At 43.3% G+C, this 12,130-nt stretch overlaps 1 protein-coding gene and 1 long non-coding RNA gene across 2 annotated transcripts in view; one reads left to right on the forward strand and one right to left on the reverse strand.

Moving 5' to 3' along the window:
• ERICH6B (glutamate rich 6B) overlaps positions 1–12,130 on the reverse strand; it is a 63,692-nt gene that overhangs the window by 33,725 nt on the left and 17,837 nt on the right. The window contains exons 4-5 of the mRNA XM_032315216.1: positions 4,199–4,247; positions 639–817 (exon numbers count right to left, since the gene is read on the reverse strand). Coding sequence (XP_032171107.1) covers positions 639–817; positions 4,199–4,247 — 228 coding nt within the window. The remainder of the gene's footprint in view (positions 1–638; positions 818–4,198; positions 4,248–12,130) is intronic.
• LOC116574455 lies at positions 741–4,382 on the forward strand. The gene is made up of 4 exons (XR_004279320.1): positions 741–826; positions 1,732–1,848; positions 2,285–2,377; positions 4,081–4,382. It is a non-coding gene; the product is annotated as an uncharacterized LOC116574455 (long non-coding RNA).

Below are 12,130 nucleotides of genomic sequence, written 5' to 3' on the forward strand. Positions count from 1 at the left end.
AATGCTGCTCCGTCTTGCATCCCAGGATCTGAGGGTGAGGGGACTTTGGGCTTAATTGGGTAGAGGATTAAGATTCTCAATACAATCTTGCCACACTCTCTCTTGAGTGCCTCCCAGTTGTGGCTCCAAAAGTTCAAACTACAGATGGTTTTGGCCCGTTCGAAATCGGGGCCGGCTTTGACTGCCTGCTGAGACACAGTCCCGCTTGCCACCATCCACGTGACCATCTGGATACAGCCCATCACCTCAAGGAACCCGTCTGTAATCTGGGAAGGTAATGGCCTGTGTCCCTGAGGGAAATGGGGTCCATGTTCCCATAGAGCAGGAACAAGAAGACTAATGAAAAGAGAAGGAAAGACTGGAAAAGGTATTTGTCTCAGCCCTTTGCTGATGTTTCCCTGAGCGGGGCTCTGGGGTGGAGGAAGCGGGGAGCAGGGCTAGGAGAGGAGCTTAACTTCTTACCTAAAATACCACTTTGAATGGCACAGGAAGTCGTTGTATAGCATTCACATGAGAGACAGTAGACAAGCTGTGATATTTCATACCCATGGAATGCATTACCCCCTCACCCCCCCAACCCCCGCTCCAGCCCCGCCATGTGATGGCCTGCAGGGTGTAGTTCCCCATCCCCCACTTACTCTCATAGATCCATTTTGTCTGCGTGCTCTGGTCTTGACAGGCCAGAAGTTCTCTGTCTTGCTGCATGTACGAGGTGGAAGGCCTTGTGTCATCGTATGGAATCTCATAGGGAAGTTCAGAGATGGAAGGTGGGACAGAGAAGAGCATGGTCTCCTCGTAAGGGTTGGTTGTGGAACTCCTGTCAGAGGTGAACATACGGGTAGCTCAACTTCCAGGCAGGGACCAGGTTAGGCACCGGGGCGATGGGCTGCGGGGACGGTGGGGTGGCTACTCTCCAGCTCCTGCAGACTCTGCCTGCCCTAGATGGTGGATGTCACAGGTGAGAAGGGACCCGCAAGTCAGTGATGGTGAATAGGCCCCTGTGCCGTTTCAGGAAACAGAACGCCACATTGCCAACTGCCACTTAGTTTACTGGAAAAGGCTCTCTGGATGCCTTCAAAGGCCAATGGCCCAGGCTTCCATAACTGACAGTCTAATGTACTGGAACATTCTCCATCCTTTGTGGTGCATGACCTTGCCCATCCCAGTGGCCCTTCCTACCTTACCGCTGCCTCAGGTAGAGTGGGAAAAATACCAGAGTAGATGCTGCAGCAGCTTAAAATCAAGCACCGAGGTCTGTCCCCTCTAGTCTGCCCACTACAAGTACCACCATTATCGAGAAAGGTTTCCACAGGGCCTGATGACAGAGTATTGGCTCTGAGGCAGACGCCCTGCCATCTGGTAGCTTAAGATCCAAAGGGACGACCACAACACACAGGCCCGCACTGTGTTCTTCTTCAGGAATTTCTGGCTTTTAGCTGGGGGTAAAACCCTGTCATTCAAAGGGATGAGAGCAGTCTTTGGGGTGTTTCAGCCCTGAAGTCCTCTCATGTAAACTGGCTGAAATGGCAGAGACAAGGGTAAGGAAAAATGGCTGCCATATAAATGGGCCCTGACTATGTTTGGTAGAAAAAACACAGACTTTGATGTCAAGTGACACCAGCTGAAATCTTGGCTCCTGCACTGTAGAGGAGTAACTTTGGGTAACTGTTGAACGTTTGGGTAACTGTTGAACGTTTCTGCACCTTTTTGATAATCATACCTCCCTTACAGGTCCCTGCGAGGGAGGACAAAGTGAGAGCGGACAAGTGCATTCTTGGCTGCTGCTGTTCTTACTGGTGAGGGGAGCAGTGCTGTGGGCCTTCAGAGATGGGCCTGTTCCCTGCATGGGTCAGTGTTCCCCCCATGCCCAGAGGGACAGGGAGTGGGTGAGGGGCAGTAGTCTGAAGCTGAGGGCAAAGAGAATGAGGAAGAGAAGAGGGGGCCGCTTGCTCTCCTTGGGAGGCTCAGCATCTGTGGGACTTACAGGTATATCTTGTGTCACTTCCAAGGGACACATGGGAAGGCCTGGGTCTGTGCCAACGTGTGGCAAGGGCATGGCAGCTGTGTTCTCAGGATGTACCAGGGAAAAGGGGTAATGGGGCCAAGTGGGTAAGATGGCAGATCCTTGATCAAGTGACCACAGGGATCAAAAACTAGTAGACACAGGTATGCTCTTTAGACAACTTCAACTCTTGCCCTCTTCCAGGCCTCAAGGCCAGATCAGGAGACTCCCCTGAGTTCTGTCCTTTTAAGGGGATAATGTAAGTTCTACCTCATATACCAGGTACTCTCTGGGACCCAAAGAGGTCATGTAAGTCTCCATGAAAGGACTTTGAGAAGTCAGAGCTGCCAAACACACTGAGAGATCACATTTAAGGTAACAGTGAGCCTATCTGGTCATTGCCATCTTCATGCACATTTACTCAGCATCCTCCCCGTCACACCTACCTTGGGCTGGGACATGGCGGGGTTTTCTGGGGCACCTATGAAAGCAGGACAGGGGTTCTGGTCTACCTGGGCCAGGTTCCAACTCCCTGCCCCATCTGCAATGGAAGGGTGTGGGATCCTGGGGAGATTGGATGGTTCCAGGTCTGCTTCTTCAGCTGTTTCATAGAGGGAAAGGGGTCTGGTGTGTGCTGGGGAACCTTCTATGCATGTGTGTGAGAGTGGGAGAGGGAGCCTTCCTGTTGGTAAGGGACCCATGAAATGCTTGACCTGAACCTGATCCCTTTTCCCGCTCCCTGCCTAACAAACAAATAGGAGTGTACACTTCTTGCCTAAAGTGGTTTGTAGGTTCAGTCTCTCAGCAACCTGGTGTCAGGAAAATCCAGGGCCTCTCTGATCCCCATGAACTCCTCCGTGAAAGGAAAACCACTCAGCTGAAATGTGGATAAAGGATTGGATGGGTGCCTACGTTTGGAATGAAGCTGACCCGGAATAATGACTCCTGTTCTCTGCCTGCTAAGTTTCCATGTGGTGGCTTGCAGGGAGCAGGAAGCAGGAGCGCGACTAACAGTGACCCATAGCACGTCCTGAACCCCTGCTCTCAGGGAACTCCACGAGCTAATACTCATCGAGTCCCCACCACAGCCTCATGAGGCTGAAACTCTTCCTGTCCCCGTTTCAGCAATGAAGAACCTGGGGCACAGAGAGTGTATGTGGCTGCCCGATGGCATGCCGCTGGCTGAGATTCAAACCCGAGTGGTCTGGCTCCCGAGCCCCTGTTCTCAGTCACGGACCTTCCTGCGTCACAGCCGTGTTGCTTCCTGTGCTGTGGGTGTCCATGACTGAGGTGAAGGGGCCTCCAGAGAGCCATTGCCTCTTACGTGTTGGCTCAGTGGGGGCAGTGCCATCTGATCCATGTTGCTGAGCCCCCAGGACTGAAGCATGGAGCTCAGGGACTGGTGGAGAGCAACGATGGGGGTTGGCCTCACCAGGATGAGGGGTGGCCCTCAAGTAGTAGCCTGTTGCTTGCCTATGCAGCAGAGCAGGGATCTCATCCCAGCTTCTCACCATAACCCAACTGGCCTTGTGCTTTCTTCATATCCAGTGCCAACCCGCCTCACCAGTGGATACAAATGCTCTGCAGTCACTCTCAGGGGAGGGATTGTAGGGGATGACACACAAGGATGAGGTCTGTGAGCTGGAAGTCTGGGGTACCCCTCACCTTGGTTTCTACAGAGCTGAGCACATAGGAGGCACTGACTCATTTATCCCATAGGTTTGTTAGTGACAAATGTCTTGCATGTGCCAAACCCTGTATGAGTGCTCACTGAAGGGTGGCTGAGACCTTGGGAACATGCCTGAGTAAGGAAGATGGCAACTCTCGTTTGGGCATTCATCCCTCTGTTCACTGCGAGCATGGCCACAAGCCCCTTGCTCTCTTTCCTTGGTTGAGACCTTCTATGCAGACTCAGATAGCTCTCATTCTTTCATCTCTATAGTTCTGGGTGCCCCAGACTTGGATCTTGGGACCTGTCCCTCACCCTGTGAGTAGCTGAGTGGCAGAGGGGACAGTGGCAGGAGGTCCTTTCTGTGTGACTCCTGGAGATACTCCAACCTGAATCCCTCCTTCCTCAGGGAGCCTGAACCCTGTACCTCCACACCACCCATCACCCATTCCAATCCTGGGACTGCAAAGGCTCCTGCAGCATCATCCTCAAGCATGGATTTCCACCTGAAAAAAGGAAAGCATTACCTTGAGATAAGATGAGGCAGGGTTTGGTATGAAGAAGTAATCTTGAATTCTATTGGAAAAAGAACAGAAAGACAATATTGGGGAAAAAAAGAAGGTATCTTTTTTTTCTATTTAAAAATGTGTTGTTAAGTACGTGATGCTGGAGTTGGGGTAGAGAGGCCTCAGTTTATAGAATTCCTTTATTTTTATTAGTGTTCTTTTTTAATGGTTTCCCTTAGAAATTACAAGGTTAAGTTTTATAAAGTTAACAAGAAATCAAGAAGGTAATTTTCATAAAATCATGGATTTTGGAAATTCAAGTTTGCTTTGTTAATCTTTGAGTTATCACAGAAGCCTTGCTGTGTCATGAGATGAAGGATATCTGTACAGAAGAGGTAACAGAGGTTCAGAGGATCTAAATATTTTTAAATGATTTTTAATTTCAAAAACTCTGTTTGTGTCATTTAATCATCTATTTGCCTTGAATGATACATCAAGAATTTAATGTACAATTGGGAGAGAATAAACCATCAATTCTAATAATAGAGTCCAGCCCACTGGAAGTAGCCAAGAAATGAGAACCACAAATTGAAATTTGGAACTTAAATGTTCAACACTTAAACTTATCCACAGTTTACCTATGACACAGAATATTATTGAGGAATATTACTTGGCTCTTAAAATGATATCTACAAAGGCTAACCAATATGGGCAAATATTGAAGTCACAATTCTGTTACAAAAGTAAAATACAGAAGATGGTGGAGGAGTAGGAGACCTAAATTTTGTCTGGTCCCAGGAGTTCAGCTAGATAATTAACAAACCATTCTGAACACCTACGAACTCAACAGGAGATCAAAGAAAAGAATAGCAGCCATTCTACGAACAAAAGTGACCACTCTCTGGAAGGTAGGATGCACGGAGAAGTGAATCTGAGGTGATATACCAGAAGATAGACTGCAGGGGGTAAGCCTCCGTGAGCCAGCTCTTGGCAATGGCTAGACCAGTGGAGCACAAAATCAGAACTTTTAGAAGTCTTCTCCATAGAGGGATATTGTTCCAGGGCTAAGTGGAGGATGGAGCCCTTGCTGGGCCAGTGTGGTCTCAGGACCCTTGGAGTCACAAAGTAGGGGTGCCTGAGTGCAGCAGAGCTGCCACATTTTGGTTCAGGGAAGCTGGCTGCAGAGACAGAGCTGAGGAGTGGGCTCTCAGCTCAGGGTTACCATAGACTGTGATCTGAGGCACAGTCAGCCACTGCTTTTTGATCTGGGACCCCACAATTGGCAGATCTGGGGAGACACCCCTCTTCTTTCACCAGGAGTGGTGCAGGAGCACACAGCAGGATTCTGCTGGGTTTGGAGACTCCAAACCGGACCATGCATCAGAGATAGAAATGCTCAGTCACAGGCTGGGTGAGCTTGGAGTGTGGCTGGAGACCAGGGAGAGAGGAGTGATTGACTACTTTTCTCTGAGGGCATATTGAGGTGTGGGGCCCTGAGCTCATACGGGCCAGAGGTTGGGAGGCCACCATCTTCATTCCTGTCCCCCAAAGCTCTATGGAAAGCATTCAGGGAACAAAAGCTTCTGAGAGCAAAACCGAGCAGAATATTTAGCCTGGCCCTTGGCAAGGGTGGTGCAATTCCTCCTCAGGCAAAGACATTTGAGAATCACTGCAAGAGCCCCTCCCCCCAGAAGATCAGCAAGGACATCCAGCCAAGACCAAGTGCACTGATCAATGAGAACTGCGGAATTCCAGAGCTAGAGGAATACAGCACATAGAATTCTTGCTTTTTCCCCATGATTCTTTAGTTTTTCAAAGTTAAATTTTTGAATTTTCTTTGTTTTTCTTTTTCTATTTTTTTGTTTTTCCTCTTTCCTATTTTAACCACTATCTTATCTTATCAATACCTTTTAAAAAATCTTTTTAATTTTCATTTTTATAGTCCTATTCTATCCCTTCATTGTATTTAACCTTATGTTTTGTATATCTATAAGTTTTTCTTTCTTTAAATTTTTGGAATACAGTTTCTTCTAGCAGACCAAAATATACCTAAATCTAGCATATGGCTCTGTTCTAGTCTCCTGCCTGGTCACATTCTGTTTTGTTGTTGTTGTTGTTGTTTATTCTTGTTTATTTGCAGTTTCTTCTAACAAAATACATCCAAAATCTAGTGTGTGGCTCTGTCCTATTCATCAGCTTGATCATACTCTTTTTCCCCCTTTCTTTTCCCCCAGTTTTGGGTCTTTTCTGGTTGGTTTAGTGTATTTTTTCTGGGGTTGTTGTTACCTTTTTAGCATTTTGTTCTCTTATTCCTCTATTCTTCTCTGACAAAATGACAAAATGGAAAAACTCACCTCGAGAAAAAGAACAAGAAGCAGTACCAACTGCCAGGATCCTAGTCAATATGGACATTAGTAAGATGTCAGAACTAGAGTTCAGAATGACGATTATAAAGATATGAGCTGGGCTTGAAAAAAGCATAGAAGACACTAGAGAATCCCTTTATGGAGAAGTAAAATCTAACCAAGTTGAAATCAGAAAGGCTATTAATAAGGTGCAGTAAAAAATGGGAGGCTCTAAATGCTAGGATAAATGAGGCAGAAGAGAGAATTAGTGATATAGAAGACCAAATGATGGAGAATAAAGAAGCTGAACAAAAGATAACTACTGAATCATGAGGGGAGAGTTTGAGAGGTAAGTGATACTATAAGATGATACAGTGTTAGAATAATTGAGATCCCAGAAGAAGAAAGAGAGGGTGGCAGAAGGTATAATGGGGGCAAATTATAGTAGAGCACTTCCTTAATTTGGGGAAGGAAACAGGCATCAAATTCCAGGAGGCACAGAGAACCCCCTTCAAAATCAATAAAAATAGGTCCACACCCTGTCATCTAATAATAAAACTTACAAGTCCCAAAGACAAAGAGAAAATCCTGAAAGCAGCTCAGGACAAGAGGTCTGTAACATGCAATGGTAGAAGTGTTAGATAGACAGCAGACTTGTCCACAGAGACTTGTCCAGCCAGAAAGGACTGGCATGATATATTCAGCACTAAATGTGAAAAATATGCAGCCAAGAATACTATAGCCAACTAGGCTGTCATTGAAAACAGGAGAGAGAAAAAGTTTCCAGGACAAACAAAAAATAAAAGAATTTCCAAACACCAAACCAGCCCTACAGGAAATATTGAAAAGGGTCCTTTAAGCAAAGAGAGAGACTAAAAGTAACATAGACCAGAAAGGAACAGAGACAATATACACTAACAGTCACCTTAGAGGCAATACGGTGGCACTAAATTCATATCTTTTAATAGTTACCCAGAATGTAAATGAGCTAATACTCCAATCAAAAGACACAGGGTAACAAATTGGATAAAAAAAAACAAGGACCATCAATATGTTGTCTGCAAGAGACTCATTTTAGACCCAAAGACACCTTCAGATTTAAAGTGAGGGGGTGGAAAACCACTTACCATGCTACTGGACATCAAAAGAAAGCTGGGGTGGCAATCTTTATATCAGATAAATTAGATTTTAAGCCGGTCTATAGTAAGAGATGAGGAAGGACACTATATCATACTTGAAGGATCTGTCCAACAAGAAGATCTAACAATTTTAAATATTTATGCCCCTAACATGGGAGCAGCCAATTATATAAACCAATAAATAACAAAATCAAAGAAACACATAGACAATAATACAATAGTAGGGGACTTTAACACCTCCCTCACTGAAATGGACAGATCATCTAAGCTAAAGATCAGCAAGGAAATAAGGGCTTTAAATGACACACAGGACCAGATAGACATCACAGATGTATTCAGAACATTCTATCCCAAAACAACAGAATACACGTTCTTCTCTAGTGCATGTGGAACATTCTGCGGAATAGATCACATCCTGGTTCACAGATCAGGTCTCAACCAGTACCAAAAGACTAGGATCATTTCCTGCATATTTTCAGACCACAGTACTTTGAAACTAGGACTCAACCACAAGAGGAAAGTTGGAAAGAGCTCAAATACATGGAGGCTAAAGAACATACAACTAAAGAATGAATGGGCAACCAGGAAATTAAAGAATTTAAAAAATTCATGGAAACAAATGAAAATGAAAACACAACTGTTCAAAATCTTTGGTATGCAGCAAAGGCAGTCCTGAGAGGAAAATATATAGCAATACAAGCCTTTCTCAAATAACAAGAAGGGTCTCAAATATACAACCTAACCTTACACCTAAAGGAACTGGAGAAAGAAGAGCAAAGAAAGCCTAAACCCAGCAGGAGAAAAGAAATGATAAAATTCAAAGCAGAAATCAATGAAATAGAACCAAAAGAACAGTAGAACATATCAATGAAACTAGGAGATGTTTCTTTGAAAGAATTAACAAGATTGATAAACCCCTGGCCAGACTTATCAGAAAGAACAGAGAAAGGACCCTAATTAATAAAATCATGAATGAAAGAGGAGCAATCACAACCAACACCAAAGAAATACAAACAATTTAAGAACATATTATGAGCGACTATACACCAGCAAATTTGGCAGTCTGGAAGAAATGGATGCATTCCTAGAGACCGATAAACTACAAAAACTGAACCAGGAAGAAATAGAAAACCTGAACAGACCCATAACCAGTAAGGAGATTGAAGCAGTCATCAAAAAAATCTCCCAACAAACAAGAGCCTAGGGCCAGACAGCTTCCCAGGGGAATTCTACCAAACATTTAAAAAAGAATTAATACCTATTCTCCTGAAACTGTTCCAAAAAATAGAAATGGAAGGAAAACTTCCAAACTCATTTTATGAGGCCAGCATTACCTTGATCCCCAAACTAGAGACTCCAGCAAAAAAATTACAGACCAATATCCCTGATGAACATGGATGCAAAAATTCTCACCAAAGTACTAGCCAATAGGATCTAATAGCACATTAAAAGGATTATTCACCACAACCAAGTGGGATTTATTCTTGGGCTGCAAGGTTGGTTCAACACCCAAAAATCAATTGATGTGATACAATACATTAATAAAAGAAAGAACAAGAACTATAAGATACTCTCAATAGATGCTGAAAAAGCATTTGAGAAAGTAGAGCATCCCTTTTTGATCAAAATTCTTCACAGTGTAGGGATAGAGGGTACATACCTCAAAATCATCAAAGGCATCTATAAAAAACCCACAGCGAATATCATTCTCACTGGGGAAATTTGAGAGCCTTTCTCCTAAGGTCAGGAACTCTCCTTAGGCAGGGCTGCCCACTATCACCACTGCTATTAAACATAGTACTAGAAGTCCTAGCTTCAGCAATCAGACAACAAAAAGAAATAAAAGGCATCTGAATCAGCAAAGAAGTAGTCAAACTCTCTCTTTGTAGATGATATGATATGATACTTTATGTGGAAAAGTCAAAAGACTCCACTCCAAAACTGTTAGAACTCATACAGGAATTCAATAAAGTGTCAGGATATAAAATAAATATTTTATATTTATATTTACTTATATTAAATAAATTTATATTAAATTATATTAAATATTATATTAAATAAGTATTTATAAAATAAATTTAAAAACCAACAACAAGACAGAAGAAAGGGAAATTAAGGAGTCAATTCCATTCATAATCGCACCCAAAACTATAAAATACCTCAGAATAAATCTAACCAAAGAGGCAAAGAATCTGTATTCAGAAAACTATAAAAATACTCATGAGAGAAATTGAAGAAGACACAAAGAAATGGAAAAACGTTCCATGCCTATGGATTGGAAGAACAAATATTGTGAAGATGTATATGTTACCTAGAGCAATCTACACATTTAATGCAATCCCTATCAAATACCATCAACTTTTTTCCAAAGAAATGGAAAAAATAATCCTAAAATTTATATGGAACCAGAAAAGACCCCAAATAGCCAGAATAATGTTGAAAAAGAAAACCAAAGTTGGCAGCATCACAACTCTAGACTTCAAGCTCTATTACAAAGCTGTAATCCTCAAGACAGTATGGTACTGGCACAAAAACAGATACATAGATCAATGGAATAGAAGAGAGAACCCAGAAATGGACCCTCAACTCTACGGTCAACTAATTTTCAACAAAGCAGGAAAGAATCTTCAGTGGTAAAAACAGTCTCTTCAACGAATGGTGTTGGGAAAACTGGACATCCTCATGCAGAAGAATGAAACTGGATCATTTCCTTATACTGTGCACAAAAATAGACTCAACATGGTTAAAAGACCTCAATGTAAGACAGGAGCTCATCAAAATCCTTGAGGAGAACACAGGCGGCAACCTCTTCAACCTCAGCCGCAGCAACTTCTTCCTAGAAACATTGCCAAAGGCAGTGGAAGCAAGGGCAAAAATGAACTATTGGGACTTCATCAAGATCAAAAGTTTTGCACAAGGAAACAGTCAACAAAACCAGAAGACAATAGACAGAATGGGAGAAGATATTTGCAAATGACGTATCAGATAAAGGGCTAGTATCCAAAAATTGATAAAGAACTTCTCAAACTCAACACCCAAAGAACAAATAATCCAATCAAGAAATGTGCAGAAGACAAGAACAGACATTTCCCTGATAGTTAAGAAAACCATGCAGAGGGATTAAGTGACTTGCTCAAGGTCGTGCCCTAAGAAGTAGGAGAGAATTGACCCTCAAACTCACGTAGGTAAGCTCCTGAGAGGGGAAGGAAAGAGTGTTCTTTGTGATATACTCACATCTACCTCCAAACAGACAAATACATGGCATTCCCGCTCCTCAGTCCCCATCTGATCCTGTGGCAGGCATCACTAGTTGCTCATGGCTCTCTTTCTTGCTGAGGCGAAATTGGCCCTCACAATCTTCCTTGACATAGTGCTCCCAACTAGTCTCTAGCAATTAATCCATCAACCCAAGCAATAAAAGCCTATTTGTCATTTCTAGAGCCCATTTCCAATCAGTTTCTAAAAGATGTTTCTAAAAATAAATGCAGGTGCATGCATGCATGTGTGCACGTGTGCCTGACTTATGAATGAAATTGAACTTGACTCCGTTCGCATGTCCTGAGCATTTGCTAGAGGTCAGGAAGGGACTCCTGTGCGCAGGGCTTAACAAATTTCTATCTTAAAGGTATTGGCAAAATGTTCCACATTAAGAAATCTTGATGTAAATTCTTCTAAAAAGTTCCGAATCCTGTTGTAGACCCTCCTTAATCTAATGCTTAATTTAATGTTTTGTGAAGTGTGGCTTGGTACCCTGGGTTTTCACACACCAAGACATTCTTCCATGTGCCTTTAAAGGCATTTTAGCATTCCTCTACAGTTTTCTCAGTGCCTTTCCAAATTTTGCTAGCAGGGCATTTATTTTCAAAGCTTTTGCTTTATACACAGTTCCATTCACTTGACAGCCTTGTATTTGTCCCACTGTCGTGGGTAATATATTTACAAAGGCCCAGTGCATACAGGGGACATGTTAAGAATGCTTGATTCATACTGTGCAAAAGAAATGGCCCGAATGCTATTTTTCAGAATTAGAATTACACTTGGTATTTCAACAGCAGGGACACTAGGATTCTGAGAGGGAGCTTTGTATGGCAGAGGCACATACCAAAGAGAGTTTCCCAGTAGTAGAGGCATCACCTCTCCAGTCCCCCAGCGAAACTTCCACAAGGGTAGGAAGAACCTGGGTTGATGCATCTGGTTTGAGGAAGAGGGGCGTAAATGCCTGTGTTGAGTGCTAAGAACAGACAGCTCTTAGGATGTAGGCAGTATGTAATGAGATCAGGATTTAAAAATTCAAGCTGCCTGAGTGGCTTGCAGGTGGTAACGGAATCAGATCCAGAAAAATAATGTTGTCCTATTTCTAGGTCAATGTCGTGATGATGCAGATGACTGGGATTTTTAACTTTCTGAACCTAGTTGGATATGGCCCTGCAGTCATGTCAGCAAGGGAAGACACCACATGGACCTCAGAG

This window comes from Mustela erminea, chromosome 15 (assembly GCF_009829155.1).
Source record: "Mustela erminea isolate mMusErm1 chromosome 15, mMusErm1.Pri, whole genome shotgun sequence".
Classification (NCBI taxonomy): Eukaryota; Metazoa; Chordata; class Mammalia; order Carnivora; family Mustelidae; genus Mustela; species Mustela erminea.